Source organism: Miniopterus natalensis, chromosome 3, assembly GCF_054644295.1.
Source record: "Miniopterus natalensis isolate mMinNat1 chromosome 3, mMinNat1.hap1, whole genome shotgun sequence".
Classification (NCBI taxonomy): Eukaryota; Metazoa; Chordata; class Mammalia; order Chiroptera; family Miniopteridae; genus Miniopterus; species Miniopterus natalensis.
The window spans coordinates 16,701,516-16,722,630 of NC_142083.1; the positions used below are offsets into that span (position 1 = coordinate 16,701,516).

The 21,115-nt window shown below is 39.8% G+C and overlaps 1 protein-coding gene across 1 annotated transcript in view; it reads left to right on the plus strand.

Moving 5' to 3' along the window:
• CDH12 (cadherin 12) overlaps positions 1-18,871 on the plus strand; it is a 510,823-nt gene extending 491,952 nt beyond the window's left edge. The window contains exons 12-15 of the mRNA XM_087815037.1: positions 10,644-10,765; positions 12,520-12,637; positions 14,944-15,195; positions 18,372-18,871. Of these exons, the coding sequence (XP_087671163.1) occupies positions 10,644-10,765; positions 12,520-12,637; positions 14,944-15,195; positions 18,372-18,871 (992 nt within the window). The remainder of the gene's footprint in view (positions 1-10,643; positions 10,766-12,519; positions 12,638-14,943; positions 15,196-18,371) is intronic.
• The last annotated feature ends 2,244 nt before the right edge of the window (positions 18,872-21,115 follow it).

The following is a 21,115-nucleotide window of genomic DNA, read 5'->3' on the forward strand; positions in this document are numbered from 1 at the left end:
CAGTCTAGCATCCCATCTGCATAGGAATGTGATATGGACACCAGTGGGGGACCTTGCAGCTTTTTAATTCCAGTGTCCCCTTGTGCGGCAGGCAGCCTTCTTTGTTGATTTAATAGCATCATTCCTCAATTTCAGCTCCTTTCTGCGGACCTACTTGACCCTGAGGAAATTCACACATCTTTGTCATGCTAAGTGGGCACATTGCAAGCTACTCTTCCACTGCATCCTTTGTCCTGCCATCTCCTGCCCTCCTTGCTCAGCTAGGCTCTGAACACAGATGATCCAGCCAGCTGTCTGAGCAGAGATATTATCAGCAGAACCGAAAGCCAACCTCCCCTTTGGAGCCCCCCAGCCCTCATTCTCTTTATTTTTCTAAAGCTTCCTTTTACACTTGGCATCTTTCTTGTCTCCAGTACCACATCCTATTACAGATACATGTGTCATCCAGCATTCTTTTCATGCTAACTTTCAATTATTTCATTCATCTGGAATGTTGGGGGGAGTTAATCATGTTGTATGTAGAAAATTAGCTTTAGTTTCCTAAGATGTTTAGCAATATATTGAAAATGAGCATCTGGAGACATTGAGTATAAGACTTGGACATAGTAAGTGACAACTGACCAGAGGCAGTCTCTTCAAATAACTTCTAATCAACAAAGACATATTGTCCATAGATTATTATTTAGAATACTGTCTAATCTTTTTATAAACACACACACAAAACTTGTGCATGTTTTGAAGTATGAGTAGTAGACCCTGTACCTTAACTCAAGGTGAAAATCTGCGGTCACCTGTATTGTAGCTCTGAAACGTCCCTTTCTCCCCAGTGGCTATCTAGGCCACCAAAACCATCATCACGCTATGAGAGCACCTGTAGGAGTGGGTCTGGGACCTACAATCAGAGCATTGAGCTTCAACCATTTAGAAAATGGAAGGAGACTATGGACCCTTACAGTGGAAGCAAGTGTCATTGATCCTCAAAAACTTAGATTTTTCAAGCTTAGTGAATGCTGTTTTTTAAATTATGAATGTAATTAGGGCACATGCTGGCTCTGCCACACCAACTTGCTGGCTATAGTATTTACTTAAATGAAAATTAGGAAACCCTAGTGTATGGAGTCTCATAAGTTATGTTGGCCCTTACTGGGACATATGGAGAACTGTGACTTAGACACATAATCTGTATACAGAATATAAGTGATGGTAAGCTAATATTTCTAAAATCTCTACCTACTCCTGGTCTATTCCAGTATTCATTTAAAGACCACTGTGTGGATAGGTTTTAGAGCCCTTAGGAAGTCTGCTAGGATAAACAACATTATATATCTGTGTGAAAACTAAACAGGATAAACACATACCTTGTAATTAAAGGTGCTACAAGAATAGCTTATTGTGGGCTTTATTTTGCTTGAATTCACAGAGTTTACTCATATTCTAGTGCATAAGGCTATTTTCATTGACTGAACTAGTCAGCTGAGCAGAAAACTATCCTCATACTGAATGAGAAATAAATAGCCCACACTTGCTGTGCCAAAAAGAACACAATTGTATAAGTATACCTTGTTGAAAATTGAACTAGCATATGTTGGGCCCTCGATCTTCTATAAAAACTCTCAGGCGAAATGAAATGGTACAATGATTGAACAACTTCTAATTAATTAAAAAGTAGTCATTAATCAGTGTTGCTGTAGTTGGAGGTCCAAATAATTTTATTAGACTTCTAATAATTCTTTTATGCATTACTGCTTTGCTATTTTTATGATCCTAATCTTGAGACTTTTTAAAGAGACAGAAGCTCCAAAAATTCACTTCATTCAAATTATCAGAAATTTTCAACATGCAGATATTTCTAATTTTGCTGTTACTATAACAGATATCATTAGGGGAAAATAACTAAAAATAACTACATTAAAACCCTAAAACATATTTTATATAATTATAAAATAAATTGATGATACCAGAGATAATTCTTTTCTTGGTCATGTATATATCTGGATGACAACAGATTATTTCCAGTCATTGTGGAATAGGTAAAAAATCAGTGGATTGACTTACTAAATACTATATTTGGGAAAAATTCAATATATATGTATTATTATGAATTGGGGTTAAATTGTTAGGCAATTGATTTTTAAGGTTATTGGGTAAATAGATCTATTTTGTTATAAATTCTTTTAACTTCAACATAATGCAAGTGGTATCATTTTCATATGTATATTAAAATAAAACTCTAGGATTACTATCCATAATTGAGGCTTAATATAAATTCATACATTTGTTTTTATAAACTTGCATAGAGTATCATTTATAGGCAAAACACTATTTGTTTTGGGTTATGAGAAAACTAAGACTGAAGCCTATTTTTGAGGGTAGTAAAATTTAGGAGTAGTTAGAAATTCACCAAAATAGATAATTTTAATAAATTATAACTGTGCAAATTATGTTGAATTCCAGGGCCTTCAGATTTAAGTGTGGTCTCGTATACCTCCAGGTAGAGGCTGCAGGAGATTCTGACTGAAGAGTGTGGTCATTAAGTGATAAAGGATTTAAACAGAAAGAAATAGATGTTATGGTAGAATTTTCTGAAGGATTTCACCTGCCTGTATAATAGTTAGCCATGACATGTGTTCTGAGACCAGATGAGAAGTACCTAAGTTTTATAGAATAATAAGTAATAATAACTTAAACGAATAAACTGAACTATTCTCATGGCTTCATATACCTAAACTCACGGTGGGTATCATCGTCCGCACTTTATGTGTGAGGCTCAGAGTAGGAGGCGGAGGGTCAGAGGGATTTTGTTGCTCAGAGTCACACAGCAAAGAACAAAGCTAAGACTGGAGCCCTGGACTCTCTCACTACAAAACCCACTTTCACAAGGACAACTATTCACTTGCCTATTCTTAGTTTTTTCCTTCTATTGCCCAAATAATTGTCAGTCTCTTATTTTTCATGAATGTCTTACTTTACATGTATGAGTCTAGGAAGTTTACGTACTGTTCTGTAATCCCGCCCCCCCAAGTAACTATATGAACTATTTTGTGTTTTCGAAGAAAGATAAGTTTGATATATACTAGTATTAGCAACATTTCAGTACTACTTGTAAGAGTAATACTTTGAAGAGAGAATCACTTCATTTATATAATTTATATAATTGTAAAGGTTCATAGCATTTCATAAAGTCTTGCAATGTATCATTCACATGGAAATAATAATAATTAACACCACTATACTCAGAAACTTAATTTAGGAATAATACCATTTTTCCTCACTATTACATGCTGTGTAAATATAGTGGAATTCAAATTTATGTTGTAATACCTTATATTTTATTTTAGACCTTCAGCTGCTTATGGTATACTACCGTAATCAAACTGTTTAACAGTACTTTAAATCAGTATAATTGCTCCATCAAAACCACATACACAAGAGTAATGCTAGTCTTGTTTTTCTTTTTCTTAATTAGTATCCAGTATGTAGTTTAATTTTCTCAGGAAATTAAACTACACGATGAGCTTTTCACCTGAAGGTTGAAATTTGGATAAAAATTACGGATATACACAGAAAATTCCTTTTAACATCACACGCCAGGAATGGAATGCAAAAATAGGCAACATTTTTACATGTAAAATGTTATTTTATTGACATCGTGCACTGTATTTTATTTCACTCATTTGTAAAATAGGTGATATCAAAAAAAATCTGTGATCCTCTCAAGTATGAAATTCTTAATATCAAGGACTTGATCTTACGTGTCTTTGATGCCCATGGTCTGTCAGACTCTGGAACATATGGATATGTGCATAATTAACGAATAAATTGGGAGTAGCTTTGTATTTGTGTGAAATATATGATATTACAGATTAAGTGAACAATATTCATATCATAAACTTACTTATTTTTCAAAAACTTTATATTTATCATGAATATAAAAGTATCAGCAGCATTTTACTACTTATGTACTTATTGTTACATATTAAACACCACCCTTTGTGTTCCGAGCATAAGGTTCACAAAGAAAAAAATGTTCTTCAGATGGGCTTACAGTCTACTGGGCATGAAAGGAGGTCAACTGGCAACAAGAATAACAGGCTACCATGTTAACATGGAAACTAAGCAGGACATTGGGCCCACACTGAATCCTTCAGAAGAACACAGCATCTAAACTGAAAAGTAAAGCTTAGGGTAGAAATAGTGAAAGCATGTTAAAATGGTATGTTAAGTGATATAAATGGCATGTGCCACTCTCTAGTATAGGGGGAAATGAGTCACTGGAAGGTAAAATTCCTGTTTCTCTCTGTCTTTCTGTGTCTTTTCTCTCTCTATATGTATATCTCCCAAGTCGTACCCCCCACTAAAAAAGAGAATCCAAATAAGAAACGATGAAGGTTTTTCAGCCCCGGGGTATTCTGATGTTTTGATTTGAACCTGCCGTAATTAGGTAAACACCGAAGATGTAGTCAAAGACACAGTTTGATTTGACTGGTAGTTCCAAAAACGTGTGCAGGTTGCCTCATGGTGCAGTGACTGGAGGGAGGCCGGGTTGGAGGTTGGTCGGAAAAACAGTGGAAAGGTGTGGTGGCAACCTGGGGAACAACCAGGGTGGCTTTTAAAGTCCTGACAGGGAAGATACAATGAAGTGGAGAAAATGAGAGAAAGCTCAGAGGTGAAATTACGACGAGTGGTATGGGTTGGATGTGGGGCGCGGTGAGTGGGCAGGGCCGTCGGGGGTCAGGTTCCCGGGGCCGGCAGGGAGGGGAGCGGTGCCCGGAGCCGCAGCAGCAGCTGCAGAGAGAAAGAGGTGCTGCCCTGAGACGCGAGCTCGGCTTGGAGCAGGTTGAATTTGGTGTGCTTGCCGTTCATCCAAACGGTCATGCGATCAGTGTGGGTACTCGCCAGGAAATCAGGAGTGGGGTTGAGGTTTGGTAATTAATCTGGGATTAATTAACATAGGTTATAGTGAGCGTGTGAGTATGAAAGATGAGAAATGGCAGTGATGTGTTCCTAAGCCATGCTAAGGTCAGGAAAAGGGGACACGTAGAAATGCAGGAGAACAGACAGGGTACAGGTGGGTAGAAGCGAATGGAGAGGCCTTTTGGAGGCAGAAGCGTTTTCGCCAGCTAATTAGATGAGGAACGTAGTAGACAGGGACGGGTAAGAGATAAAACAGCTTTGTGCTGGGCACCTTGGGCTCTCATGGCGGTATCGGATCCACCTTTGTCTCTTGTTTTTGAAACCGTCGTTATTTATTGATGCCCCCCCTTTGCCAGCGTATACGAGGAACCCTGTTAAACGCCGGAAGCGTGGAGATGACTGCGATGCGGCTCCTGCTCTCCAGAAACTCAGCCTGTCTAAGGCTCTATGTTATTGCACAGATTTAAAAATCAACAATAGGTTCCCCCTACTGTTTTCATTGGGAAAAATATCAATTGCCGGGATTTTTAAAGATTTGTTTTTTTGGAGATCAGTTTTTGTCGCCAATAGCCCAGAAGATAATATTTACTTTACCAGGTAAATAGAAGATTTAGGTATAGAAGACTAATGTAAATCCTCTTTATGAATTGCTCGGCCTAGTACAGATCATACTACGGGATTGAACAGAGCTCTTACTAGCTGTGGTTTATCTTCTCATTTTAAATAAGCTGATTTAAAGAGAAAAGACAAAGAAAGCCTGTGTTATTTATTCGCTATATCTTGCTCAGTTTGCACTATAATTCAGTTTTTTGACGTAAAAAGCTAAGATTTCATTCTCAGGGTTATTGTAGTTGTAATTTAGTACACAGTTACAAAATTGGATTTTTAACTCCTATAGTTATTCAAAAGCAGATGTCATTTTTAAAAATAAGAAACCCAAATAACTTCAGTGTATTTAAACATAAAAGTAAATTGTTAGTACTTTATGGTTTTCAAAACATTTTCAGTTACACTTCTTATTGGTTCTTGGAAACATTCTATCATTTGGTCAGTATTTATGAGTATCTACTGTGCAAATTTTATTTTAAAAACCCACTACCTTGACTCTCAAATGTAAAGTAGGCTTCCTCGCATCATGGTGGCTAGATCTCAGAATAAGTGCAGCTCACTGAAAATATGTGATCATCATTTACGTAGGCATATCTCAGGCAGTGTTTTCTTGCTCTTTGAGTTAGTTGATAGATGTTACAGGGAGGTGGAAAACATAGTAAGGAGACTTCCAGTCTTGGTTCTGATAAATCACAGGGCAAGAAAGCTTTTGCACCTATAAATGGTTTTTTTATAGATCTGTAATTTTCACACTTTGTAGATCATCAGGAAACTTTGCCAATGAAATCTTATATGGAACCCCAATATACTACATAAAGGGAATTGTGCATAAAGCCAAAGGTTTCCCATTGCCCCTTGTGAAACCCCATAATACCAAGGGAGATGGCATGAGAACCAGAGGGTTATATCAATTGTAACTTTGTTCTAGACTGAAAATTTATTTTTTCTAAGATTAATCAAATACAATGCTAAATACTAGCAAACCCATTTCTAAAAGAGATTTCTAATTCCAGGTCCCAAAAATGGCCACACCTTTGTATCTGTCCCATCCCACAAGTTCTTCTGACAGTGAGGCCAACATTTGTTCTATTAGAAGTGGGGTCTGTCTTCCCCTCTCTTGAATATGGGGATGGACTGGTGACGGCCCTGACTAACATAAGAAGTATTCATATGTGACTGCTGGGTTATAAAAACAGTAGTTTCTATTTCTGTCATTTTTGAAACCCTTGCCCTTGAACTCTAGCCGTCACACTGTGAGGAAGCCCAGTCTACACGAAGAGACCATGGATGAGTATTCCTGTCTCCATCTCCAGTTGGCCCTCTAGGAAACCTCCAGCATCAAGCACCAGGCATGTGAAAAAATGGAACTTTAGATGATTTCATCCAAAAGAGCACCAACTCAAGCCAGCAATGTCAGCCTTTTTTTTTTTTTTTCTTTCAATAGCTTAGGTGCATTTTATTGGTTTTCTTTCAGAATCCTTCTACAAAACAGCAAAGTTAAAACCAAGAGGTTTTAACTGGCAAGAAGACAAGGTCCCCCCTCTTACCGAGAGACCACCCCACCCCGTTCCCAGCTGTGTCACTGTTGCAGCCCATCGGGTGAAGGGCTCCTACTTTCATCCCCCACCAAGCCGAAAAGGAAAAATATCTACTCCCCAGCCCCACACGTTAATCCTGGTTGCAGGTGGCCCTGGTGAGAATTGTTGGGATCCAATAGGTTTCCTGAATCCCAGAAGGCCATGGCCAGGGCGCAGTCCAAGGAGAACTTCATCCTCATGCCACCTAGGAACACCTCATCCTGCGTGCCACCTAGGAACACTTTTGCGCCCAGCACCTTACTCCAAAGGCCAGCTGCATACTGTCAGGCCAGGTAGGACCAGAGCTTGAGGCCTTAGCTGGCATTTGGTGCAGGTAAACGCAGCCAGGCTTGAAGGGGCAGCAGCTCTGTCTCCCCATGAAGAACCAGCATCTGATCTGGCTGGTCCACGCCTTGCTTCTTGGTCTGCTTGCTCACCCAGAATTTGTGGGGGATGATGTGGGAATGGACCCTGCCCTGAGGACAGGCTTAATGACATCCAGTGGGAAGTTCTGTCTGCTCTTCTGCCAGGTGCCTGAGTAGCCAGGCAGTGGGCGTGAAAGCCGTTGGTCAGGATGTATCTGGACTGTCCAACTCCTTGTCCACGGTGGTATCACACACATCCTTCCAGCTGTCCTGCTAACTCCCAAGGTACAGGCTCTGAACTGGGGCTAGGGGCTACTTGGTCAGGGTCTGATTTAGGCTAAGACTCCTGGGAGTAACCATGATTCCCATCTGCAGATGGAGAGGGAACTTCCAGGAACAGCCCCCTCCTCACCCTTGCTGACCTGCCCCTCCAGACCAGGTTCTTTGCCCCACAGGCCCTGGCTCAGTCCTAACACACAGCCACAGTGGGAAGGTAGGTGGGCTCAGAGTCCCTGTGGGTCAGGGCAAGAGGACACGTGGCTCCAAATTTTGGCGGCTCCGCATCAGTTGGCCAGAGGGCTGTGAATGCCAGTAGCTGCATTGATCACTGTGGAAGCAGAAGCCCTGATAGAAGTTTCTGAAGGTCTGGAACACTTTCCCCTAGTAAGCAAAGCTTGACCCCTAGTGCAGGCCCCACGGGCAAAGTTCCTGCATGGCCACTGCTCTCCCACCATGACCTCTGCCATCTGTCCTTGCAGGCTCCATCCCAGCTCAGCCGTTAGTGAGAATCCTTCTTTCCTCTTAATGTATATTTTAAAATATATTTTAATATTTCTTATCACCAGGATTAGTTATCTGTCACTGCATAACAAATTATCATAGAGTTTCTTTGGGTGAGAGATTCTAAATGGGTTCATCTAAAAGGAATGACTTTTAGGAAGTCATTCCTCCAGGAAGTCTGGAAGACTTGAGAGCTAGGGACTGCAATCTTCTGAAGGTTCATGTACTTCAGAAACCCAAATGCCCCATCACTTTCTGAAGCTAATCAAGCTCCAAGTCAAGGAGCAACGTCAGTCTCCTTTTCTTATCAATGAAGTATAATACTGTTGATGTTCATTCTGTGGTAGAACATATCAGCACTTTGTTCCTTTTTATTGTTGAGGAATTTTTTATTGTATGCCTATGTAATACGTATCCACTCATAGAAAAATGGACCTTAGAATTATTTCCAGTTTTGGACTATATGCATACAGGTTTTTTTAGGCAGACATTTATTTCATTCTCTTGGATAGATACCTAGGAGTAGAATTATTGGATTAAATTTTGTGTATAATGTTTAAAGAAAGTTCCAGCCTCTTTTCTAGAGTGACCATACAATTTTATATTTCCAACAGCAATCTTTTTCATCAGCAGTACATTTTATTTCTTTGAGCAATGATTTGTGAATTTTGGTTTATAAGTACTGCATTTATTTTGCTAAATTTATTCCTACATATTTTATTATATTTGATTCTATTGTGAATTGAATTATTTTTCTTAATTTCATTTTCAGTTTGCTTTTTGCTAACATATATAGTTGCCCTTTTTTTTTATTGCTCTCTTACCCCATGACCTTGACAAACTCCTTTATTATATTTATTAGTTTCTTTAATTTTATAGGATTTCCTACCTATAGTATCATGCTGTTTTTGAACAAAACTAGATTTCTTTCTTTCCAATCTGGATACTTTTAGTTGTTTTCAAGTTTATTTTCATTTGAATGCACTGGATAAACTCTCAAGTACAATGCTGAACAAGTAATGAGAACAGACGTTCTTGCCTAATATTAGAATACATTGTCTTTGATCATTGAGTATGATGGTAGCTACAGGTCTCTTGTAGATAGACTATGTCAGGTTGAAGATGTTGCCTTCAATTCATTATTTGTTGAGAGTTTTTGTTTCTGTTTTAATCATAAGCAAGCGTCGGATTTTGTTAAATGCTTATTCTGAGTTTATTGAGATGGCAATGTGACTTTTTTATTCTTTCTTTTAATAATGTATTATATATTGATTATTCTTGGACATTAAACTAACCTTGCTTCCCTAGGATAAATGCCATTGTGTGTTAGTATAATAATAATATTCTGAAATGAATTTGCTGCTATTTAAGAAAATTTCACAACTATGTTCATAGTGACATTAGTTGATTCTTTTGTTTCCTTGTGATGTTTTCAGTTGGCTTTGATATCAGAATACATAGAACAAGCTAATGAGTGTTTCCTCATCTATTATTCAACCAACATTCCTTTTGATGCTGCAGGAAGAAAAGCTTGTTTATTTTTTCTTTCTTATTTTTATCACTAGCAAGTAATTTTTGTTTTTGAATCCTCACCCAAGGATATATTTATCATTGACTCTAGAGAGAGAGGAAGAGATATAGAGAGAGAAACATAGATGTGAGAGAGAAACATAGATTGGTTGCCTCCGGTACACACCCAGACGGGGATTGAACTCACAACCTGGGCATGTGCCCTGACTGGGAATCAAACCCCAACCCTTTGGTGCACGAGACAACTCTCTAACCAACTGGGCTCCACTGGCCAGGGCACCAGCAAGTCATGGAAAGCCGTACCCTAGCTTTCCATATTCTCTCTTCTATTTCCTGACATCTGCTATTATAATGTTTATTTATAACAAGCCCTTTCTCTTTCATTTTTGTTGTAATTTATCACCCTTCTTTTCAGGAGGAACCTTTTTGGGAGAGTTACTTAAATATATAGATTATTCTACCCAACACCATTTTAATTATGTGTACCCAATATTAAAAACAACATGTTTTATCCAGTGAAAAGTATCACTGTTGGTGATTGGTTCAACCAACTAACCCTGGTATGGTGGTGACCCTTGTGATAAACGAACAGCTAACTGGTTGGCCTTAGCCTGGGGTGAGTTTCAGGAATAAGCACTGGTGTAGTGCACTGCTAGTGCTCTGACGAGGAAACATCGAAACCCCACTCGTTCATCCCCTTCTCACTTATATTTACATGGCACAGCACCTCCGAGTTTCCCATAAAGAAGGGTCATTGGGATTCCAAATGAAGACTGACTTAAAATATTTTTTGGTGATACTACTTTCAACAAAAGCAGTAACTGACCAGATTTTGTGATCATCCTCTCTCTTTTTATATTTTCAACAGGTAACACATTATTAACCAGCAAAGTCAACATATTGATTAATGTCCTAGATGTCAATGAATTTCCACCAGAAATAGCTGTGCCATATGAAACGTCTGTGTGTGAAAATGCCAAACCAGGACAGGTATGTTATCGATATTATTAATTATGAGTATATGAAGACCCATTGTATGCATGTGCTTTAGGTTATACATCATACGCATGAATATGAACACGCACACACACTATATATACATATAGTTTCTTTTTCCTGGATCATGTGTCTTAATTAAAGAAACCATACAATTTGGTAAACCCATAAATTAATGGCACATGTGTAAATGTGGAGCGAATACCACAGGGAATAAAGTTATGATGGTCTAGTGAACATTCGTTGTGTAACCAAAAGGTCTAGGTTTTGCAGAATCTGCTATGTTCTCCATTTCTTCACTGTAAAATTTTTAAAGAACTTGTAACCATAAACCCATAAGCAAACACCTGTAGAGTGTGTCTTTCTATAGTATTTCTAGCTTTGCTCACATGCATTTATGAAAGGGGGTACTGAAAATCTTTTAAGCTCATGAAAATGTAAAGCTTCTTTCTCTGGTGACTTGGGGAAGAATATCTGGATTATTCAAAATATCTGAATCCAGTTTTCCTTAGTCAGTATTGCTGTAGTGGGGAGAGGTCATGAGAGAAGGCCACATAGCTATTGAAAGTTACTGTCCAAGTCCTAGGATTTATGTGTGGGTGGTTGGTGGGCAGCTAGTTTTTTTCTCTACCCTGTTATCAATGAAAGAATGAAAGAATGAGTGAATGAATGAATAAAATAAAATGAGTTTCAGTCATAAGCAAATAGAGTGTTTTATGCAAAAAAATTAAAAGATTAAATCAATCTGTGCACCTAGATTACAAAAGAAAAAAATATGTCAGTATGCTTTAATTTGCTGTATATTTCAAATACTCAAAACCGTTCTGATTTGCTTTTTTATGTAGTGAATTATCAATTTCACAGTTGGGCTCTCAGAAGTAATTTTAATCTCCAAATTCTTAAAGGCATCTTAATGAAGTATCAGGATTTTAACTACGATAAACACAATGGGGACAATTTAGGAAAAATTTTGATACTGGATGAAGACTGCTTCCTTTTTAAAAAACTTTATGAAAAAAAACTTGTACTTTTACCCATTGGAGGAAAACAAACATAACAACCAGAACAGATGTGCATCCTCTGTATCTCTCTCATCATTTTATTTATTTATGAAAGTAAAACTCATTCTCACAAAATACGCTGAAAACTTGCTAATGCAAGGGTTTTTAAACACTCGCAGATTTTGTTTCCAGTAAGCATTTTCATATTTAGGTTAAAACACACTTATTTCATCTAATTTAAAATGCAAGCAAGTGCATTTTAATTTTATTTTGCTTATTGGTGAGAATATTCAGTGCTATTAAGCATTTGAGTTATGCAGATATCAATTTGGAGTTAATGCATACCCTATAAATGTTTATCTGTTTATAAAAATTGCTTGTAGCCCCACCGGCATGGCTTAGTGGTTGAGCATCGACCCCTGAACCAGGAGGTCAGGGATCCGCTCCCGGCCACGGCACATGCCAGGGTTGTGGGCTCAATCCCCGGTAGGGGGCACCAGGGCCATGTGGGGGCAGCAGATCAATGACTCTCTCATCATTGACGTTTCTATCTCTCCCTCCCTCACTCTTCTCTCTCTGAAATCAGTAAATAAAATTATTTGTAAATAATTTTTCCACTGATACGGACCCTCATTGTACCAGTTCTGTCTACTTGCATGCTGCATGAAATAAACTTTTTAGCCTGATATGTAAAGTTCCTTTTGAAGCTGATGACTGACTTCAAGTTTCATCTGCACGTTGTTTCAGATCATTCAGACAGTCAGCGCTGCAGACCGAGATCTCTCCCCTGCTGGGCAGCAGTTCTCCTTTAGATTATCACCCGAAGCTGCCATCAATCCAAATTTTACAGTCCGTGACTTCAGAAGTAAGTTTAACCACACGAAAATGTACCTGTTAACATGTAACTTTGTAAAAGGACACAAAGGTAGAAATCAATGCTTTTCCTAAATGCACTCAAATTCATAAAATATGGAAATCCATATATGAGAAATACAAAATTCTATAGTTAGCAGTAAATAAAATATTTACCCTCTATACATTGCATCTAATGAGGCAAATTACTTCCATTTAGAATGTGGATAGTCCCTTAATGAGTCAAGTAAAAAAAAGAAAAAATAAAGGCTATCTGGGAAACAGAATGCTTTCTCTGTTTTACATATATCATTTGTTCCATGTGCATGTGTCTTGTACATGCAAATAGGTAGCTTTTTAATAACTTTTATTTGCATAACACATGGTAAAGCACAAGTTAAAAATAGAAGCTTTGTCATTAGAATGTCTACATAAATGGTAGACACTTAATGTGTTATTTTATACTAAATGTCAAGATCCTAGTGTTTATATTAAACACAATAATGTATTCGCATCCTTTAACGCACTGCCCAAACATACTACCTTCAGGGTCATTCTGCTACCACCTGTGGCATCATGTCTACACTTCACGTTCCCACCACCACCGCTCCCATCACCACCACAACCACCACTCGCATCACTACCACAACCACCACCACCATTACACCCACCACCACCACCGCCACCACTCCCATCACCACCACCACTATTACTACTAATTATACTGTCATATCTGCTACCGTTACAACCACTTTGAAAATATACATGACACTGGATTAGAACTATTAAGGCTAACATACTGCTCAGTGGTTCTGACTTTATTTGTTCTGTGACTTTGGGTATTTTATCTTTTCTAAGTTTCCATAGTGTTAAAAATGGTGATTAAAAACACTTGAGTTTTTTGCAACAACTAAACACAATGTAAGGAGATGTTGATGATGGTGAATGATTAAAGTCAAAGGATGTTTTGAGAAAACAGCTTGCTGAAAATACTTAGGGGGTAGAAATAAGAATCCCCACATTTTTGTCACAGAAGGAAATTCAGTAGTATTTTCTGCATCATATAGTGAAATGTGAGGGATGGCTATACATGAAACAGAGTCCCAAATATAAAGGGCCTGATAAGTAGAGAGAACACATATTTTATCATGAAAACCGGAGCACTTTGGAGAGTAGAAGTGAACGATATTAGTAATTTTAACTTGGAGCAGCATACATAAATTAGAGTGAAGACAAACCAGACAGGGTCATCCTATATGTAAGCCATTTAAAGAGATTGTAACTTACATACAATGACTTGAGAAGTCTTTGAAAGGTTTAAGCAAGAGTATACCGTGTTCAGATTTGCATTTAGGAAGACCCATTTGGAAACAGTGGAAAAGACTCTACAGGGATGTAAGACTGGTTTTTATATTATTGCAAAAATTGGGAGAAAGAATCTTAGATTAGGGTAATGGGTGTGAGAATAAGAGATAAGTGGGCAGAGATTGAATAAATAGGGCTTAAAGCTAGATCCTCTAGATTTTATATGTAAGGATGACAGAGAAGACGACTAACCGGACTTTCAGATCATTGACTTGGGCAACTAGGTAAATGGTCACATCGTTCAGTAACAGAAGTATTGACTGTTTTCCACCACTGATTCCTTGCTGGGGAACCTCTATCTAGTTAGCTGTGATCATATGAAGCAGATCACCTTGCCTCACACAGTGTTTCCTCACGGTCTGAATGTGCCACTCATATGCCTTTTACCATATTACCTCTTTTATCTTGTTATATTGTAACTGTAAGCTTTTTGGAAGTGGATAGGAACTTTATTTTTTATCTCACATAGTTTATATTTACCCTTTTGTTGTGTGATAACATTAATGTTCTATTTCTTTAGCAATTTTAATTACACCCTATAAAGTTATCAACTGTAGCTCCCAGTATACATTAGAAGGTCAGACTTACTCACCTTCAGCCTGAGAGCTTGTGCCTCTTCCTGTTTTACCCACCGCCTTCCAGGCCCTGGAGGCCACTTTTCTACTCTCTGCATCTATGAATCCCAACTTTTTTTAAATTCCACACAGACCTCTTGTTTTGTAAGCCATCCTATATTCTTGCTAAATAGCAAATTTAATTCTTATGCCAGAGAAGATTAATGTTTCCTCTTTCCCTAACGATTATTTGGATTATATTTTGGCAGCTTTCATGATAAAAGAATTAAAATATGACGTATTTTACTGATTCAAGAAGAGCTCTCTACTATTTAACAGACAATCTACTTTGAGATGAAGCTCGTGGTAACCACCTTATCATAAATGTCCTGTTTTGTAGACAACACAGCTGGAATTGAAGCCAGAAGAAATGGATACAGCCGGAGGCAGCAAGAGTTGTATTTCCTCCCTGTTGTAATAGAAGACAGCAGTTACCCTGTCCAGAGCAGCACTAACACAATGACCATTCGCGTTTGTAGATGTGACTCTGATGGTACCATCCTGTCTTGTAATGTGGAAGCAGTTTTTCTACCTGTAGGACTCAGCACTGGGGCTTTGATTGCAATCCTGCTCTGCATTGTTATACTCTTAGGTTGGTTTCAATATGGATCATCCCTCCCTCCCCTTCCCCCTCCCCCTCCCCCCCTCCCTCCATATCTATCTCCCTCCCTCCCCCCTCCCTCCCCCCTCTCCCCCCTCTCTCTTTCCCTCTCTCTCTCTCTCTCTCTCTCTCTCTCTCTCTCTCTCTCTCTCTCTCTCTCTCTCTCGTCTCTCCTGTATGTCCTTAATTTACAATGTAAATCCGTGTTTCTTCACTGAGATGCCATATTTGCTTAGAAGGAAGATTATCTATTTACATTGAATTACATTTTTATTAAAGTTATTTTTCTATTTCATACTTTTCTATGGATATATAGCATTAGGCATAAATAACATCATCAAAAATACAAAAGCGCATTCAAGCCTTAGGGGATTTCCAAATAATAGTTTGTGGAACCTGCCGCAATGAAATTTTCTATAACAAATATTCTATTTACAACAATGCTTTCTCCACTTGTTTTACATCCTAGTAATTATTAGTCCTTAAGATATTATGTAACCATTAAAAAACACAGCGATGAGCAGTAGTTCTTCAACACCAGTTTAATAAATAAAGAAAAGAGAAAGGAAAAGAAAGACATAGAAAGTAAGGGAACCTTTAATTTTCTTTTCTGTTTAAACTGCCAGCCAGAAGCAATTCTTATTCCACTTTTCTCACATCTTCTCATCAAAATTCTAACCACTTCCACAGGAATAGAAGAGATCACACTGAAATATCTAGAAGTGCCCCAAATGAAATGGACTGAAATAAATGAATTCTGTAACATCTCTGTGAGCATAAGCATAAACCTACTTAGGGGTTTCCCTCTTCCATCAACTCTTCAGCTAACTCCATTTCCCTTACTAATTCATTGCCAGGATGGCAAAAATAGAGATTTTTCTTTTTTTTCGTCATTTTTAAAAATGAAAATGGTAACAGATACACAGTTGGACTCTGTGGAATCAGTTTATATATGGATGCTTCTTATTTAACCACAAAAATTCCTGACAAATGTAGATACCTCCCTGTATTTCTAGGATAGAAAACAAAACTTAAAACAATACTAGGGCTGCCCTAGCCGGGTTTCCTCAGTGGTCAGCGTGTCAGCCCGTGGACTGCAGGGTCCCTGGTTCCAATCTGGCCAAGGGCACGTACCTCAGTGATAGGCTCGGCCCGCTCGGAGTGTGTTCAGGAGGCAACCAATTGTTGTGTCTCTCACATCGCTGTTTCTCTCTCTCCCCTCCTTTCTCTCTGGGAAGCAATGGAAAAAATATCCTTGGGTGAGAATTTTTTTAAAAATACTCTGGTGAAAAGCATGGAGTAAAGCATTATACAATAGCTCGTGAAGAACATTTTCCAGTCATGACCCCACGTTGGCTTGGAGGGAACGTTCTAGTCCAGTTTGCATGCTGTAGATATTGATTCCACACACGTGCCCTTGGCACGTAGAACAAGGTATTTTTTATATCATTATAACTTACAGTAAATTGTATCTGGCATCTGTTTATGATAAAGATATAAACCTTAAAAGGGATGATTCAAATAATGTCTTCATATCTGAAATTGAACATGATCAGTTGGGTGTTTAACTTCAACTCAACCACCCCTCTCTCATGCTCCTCTTTTCTCTTAGAATTCTTTGCGTCATAGAGTATTTGTTTTTCTTCCTAGCATGACTTGGCATGTTCTGGAGGCTGGCCTCTGGCCACTGGCACTGTTACAGTGTGGCAATTAACCATGCACAGGTCAGCCTCATCATGCATTGCCATCTGCCAGTTACTCGTCCAAATGCTTCCCGTGTCCCAGGGCACCTGCACCGGCCCAGCACTGTGCACTTGCTAGTATACAGCCGTGAACGTTGACAGTCTTAGTCTTGCCGTGGGGTCTGCTTAAAAGTCCATCTGTTGTTTGACCTCCTTAAGCAATCTCAGACTTTAAATCTTCCAGCTTATTCTTAACCATTTTCATAGCCGTCCTAGGGCAAGGGGAAGCACAAGAATCTTGTGCCTTCTACGCGGCCTTCAAGCACATCTCACTCGTCTTCTTCTCAATTGTGGCAACTGTGAAGCCAGTTTACATGCAGGAAACCTCTGAGAGGTTTGCAGCCTCGCACATACTCCCCGGGTGAACAAACAGCAAATACTCGCTTTACTTCTGAAATTTGCCTAAACCCTGGGAGGAGCGCTGAGTGATAAACATCTCTCCGAGGCCTATGCGCCTATTATACAGGAGCTCTACCTGATCTCCCCCATCTTTTCAATTCATCAAACTCTAATTTTGGAGGGAAAGGGAATACATGGGCTTCCATGGTTCCTGTGACAAGAGTCTTCCAGGCTCTGCTGTCGCAAATCAAACACACTTTGTCTTTCAGCGATTACCACCACTGTGGAGGAGAGGGGCTATATGACCAGCGAAGTTCAGTGCTGACTTCATGGCTCGAATCTGTGCCTATTTACCTGTAGAAGAAATAAACACTATCTAATGATGGCTGTAGTCAACTGGAAACAAAGAGATATTCAATAATGAGAGTACATAAATTAACCATTTCAGAATATTGTCATGCTTCATGAAGGTAATATGAACACTAGGCATTTGGTTTGGAAAACGTCTCAATATGGCAGGACACTGAATTTAAATAATTAGAGCTCTTAGTTGATATGCTTTATAAAGTAAGGCCCTTATATTATTCTTTCTTCTCTTTCTCTCTCGCTTATTTATTGCTTTTAACAATGATTCTCATATGAGGATTTGTGTCTATTTCATTAGAAACACATTAGCATTACAATGCGCACACCTAGGTGTGAGTAACATTTAAATATTGCTTACAGGCTACAATAACCAAGTTTTACAACATCAGTGTTATATAGATCTCCGTATACTTCGAACAACAACGTTTTTCTTTTTGTCACTTTGCAAAACACTTTTTGCCAGACAGTAAAATATTTAAATGCAGCGCATGTTAAATATGAGGCAGTCATTGTTTGATTTCGCGAATAGCTTGGCTATGGTTTCTTGCCTGTTACAGTTTCAAAACGAAGTCGAGCTTAGGCAGCGGGAAGGAAGGTAACCCCAGACTGACGCTTACTGACCCGGGCGCTTCCCTCGGAGCTGGGAGGCCGCTGCGGAGCCCGGGCGGCTTGTCTGAGCGCCCGGCCCACGGCCTCAAATTGCCGTTTTTTGTCTCCTAGTCATCGTGGTGCTGTACGTGGCCCTGCGGAGGCAGAAGAAGAAGGACACGCTGATGACCTCCAAGGAGGACGTGAGGGACAACGTGATCCACTACGACGACGAGGGCGGGGGCGAGGAGGACACGCAGGCCTTCGACATGGGCGCGCTGCGGCACCCCACGGCCGAGGACGGCGGCGCGCGCAGGGACGTGGCGCCCGACGCGCCCGGCCGCGCCCGCGAGCGGCCGCCCGCGGAACACGCGGACCACGCGGACGTGCGGGACTTCATCGCGCGGCGGCTGCGGGACAGCGACGGCGACCCCGCCGCGCCGCCCTACGACTCGCTGGCCACCTACGCCTACGAGGGCGGCGGCTCGGCCGCGGGCTCGCTCAGCTCGCTGGGCTCGGCGGCCGACGGCGACCAGGACTTCGGCTTCCTCGCCGACTGGGGGCCGCGCTTCAGGGTCCTGGCCGACCTGTTCGGGGAGGAGGAGGGGCGCCGCCCCGACGGGGGCACTTAGGCCGGAGCCCGGCCCTCGGCGGGCATTGAAGGGAAAACACGCGGACGGACGCGCACGCACGCGCGCGGGCTTAGCGGACACGCGTCCTTGGGGCAGCTGGTTCCCAGCGAGCCGCTCTGTTTATCCCAGCGTCACTTTCGGTTTATTCCGCCCGCAGGAGATCCAGCCCCCCCCCCGTGTCCTCGCTCGGTTTCGTTTTGCCATTTTGGAAATACACTGAGACGCGCTCAGGCCTATCGAATCCAATGTACTGACCTGGCAACCCGAAGGAAGAGAGCTCTGTGGCATCGCGGTGGAAGAGTGTTAGGTTTTTCTTAATTCCACTAAAGTGCCTATTGAAACTCTTGCCGTTTGAAGCGGTGTCCAGTGCACTCCGCTGTGGTGACGCGCAGGACTCGGACCCGGGGCGCGAGGACGGTGCTGGGCCGTCGCGGAGCAATAGCACGCCGGCTGCTGATTCCTTTGCAGGATACTTTCTGAGCTCCATCTTCTTCTCATTCAGAGTTTTTTCCAGCTGTATGCCGAAACACATTCGTTTTCCCCACCCTTCCAGAAAATGGAAATAAATGCGATGTTAAATTCAACATGTAAGTCATGAATTTTAAAAGCGATGTCTGATCTTAACATTACTTCATGTCAAAGCTATTCATTAAAATGTTGCTTTTTATCAGAAAAATAAACTTTTAAAAAATGAAATTTTACAAAATCCCTCTTTATAAAGAGAGGCCTCAGGGCTGAAACTCCGTATTAAAATAAATACTGGTTTTGTTTTTAATACTGCGCTGGTGTGTGGAAGGTTGGTTTTAACAGGTGACCAGGTCATGGAAGTCTTCATTCATAGATCCAACTTTGTGTTTCTATGAAAACTTTTTTGGGGGAAAAAACGCCATTAATTTAAACATGAAAATTTATCCATTATCAGCTACTCAGAATTTCTTACAATCTAGTGATTATTTGATGACCAAAGAAAATAGAATACATATCAAATAATACAAGATGCAAGTATAGCATGCCTAAAAATTATTTGTTGTACAATACTGAACAAAATAATATCAGAGAAGTCAGAATATTGAACTAATAACTGACACCTAAAATGAACCAAGTGCAAAATTAGGCAGTTGATTTACTTATTTGATTCACATGGGTTTCAACTTTGTGAGCACTTATTATATTGAGGCTCAGAGATGCTGTGTTATCCTGTTATCTACAATAATTTCAATATAAATTATCCCTACAACTCCTTTGTAAAGAACTTCACTGTTTAATTTGATACAGACTTCTAAGAAATACTTGATTTTAAAGCATTCAGATAAACTACACACATGCATTATTTTCAACTGAACTGTACACTAGCTAGAAATGTACTTAACAAACTTACAAGTATACAAGTGACTACTGAAATATTGAAACTATATATGAGAAAAAAATAAAAATTGCTTATAGATCCATCCTGATCCATCCATCATCTCTAGCTATTTATGAAATATTTATGAATATATTTATATTTGCAAGGTTGTGAAAATAAAAATTCACACATGGGGAAAACAGGGAGAAATCTGAATAATATAGGCAGCTGCTTATATTCAGTCCCATTCTTTATTAAGTGCTTACTTTGAAAAGATGTAACTAATAATTTTGTGCGGCCGCTTTGCCCTGTGACCCTGCATGTCCCATCCCACCCCCTTGGTGTCTCATACTTGCCTTGTCTCTCTCAGGAGCAGCTGTTGAACTCCTTTCCCTCCCCCGCCTCAGCACTCCCTTTGTGCCAGTCCTGGGAACGGCGTTAGAATATTCATGTAGCCTAATCATTTGCAGTATATTATGCTTTGGGAATTTTTGTTGTTTTTTTTTTAAAAAAAAAGCTGGTGATATCATAACCATACCAGAGAAAAAATTAAGGCACCTACTGGGTTTTCCGTAGCAATGTGATTCGATGCATTTTCCTTTCCAGAAGTTTAAAATGCAAGATCGCTTTGGGCTGACCAGTAAGCTCTTGCCAGGAATTACTGCGTCTTGCATCCTGCTAGAGAATCTAACTGCTGCTGCACAGTGATCCCGCAGAAAAATGGTGGCGTGGAGAAAACTTGGGAGGGCGAGGTCATTGTAAACCATGGGACTGAGATACTAAACAAACATAAAAATGGTGGGTCTTTTCTCCAAACTAATAAGCTTTTATTTTTTATTTTTTTGGTATCTCCATCTTTTATTTCCTACACCGCTGCATCATTACTAGGGCTCCATAAG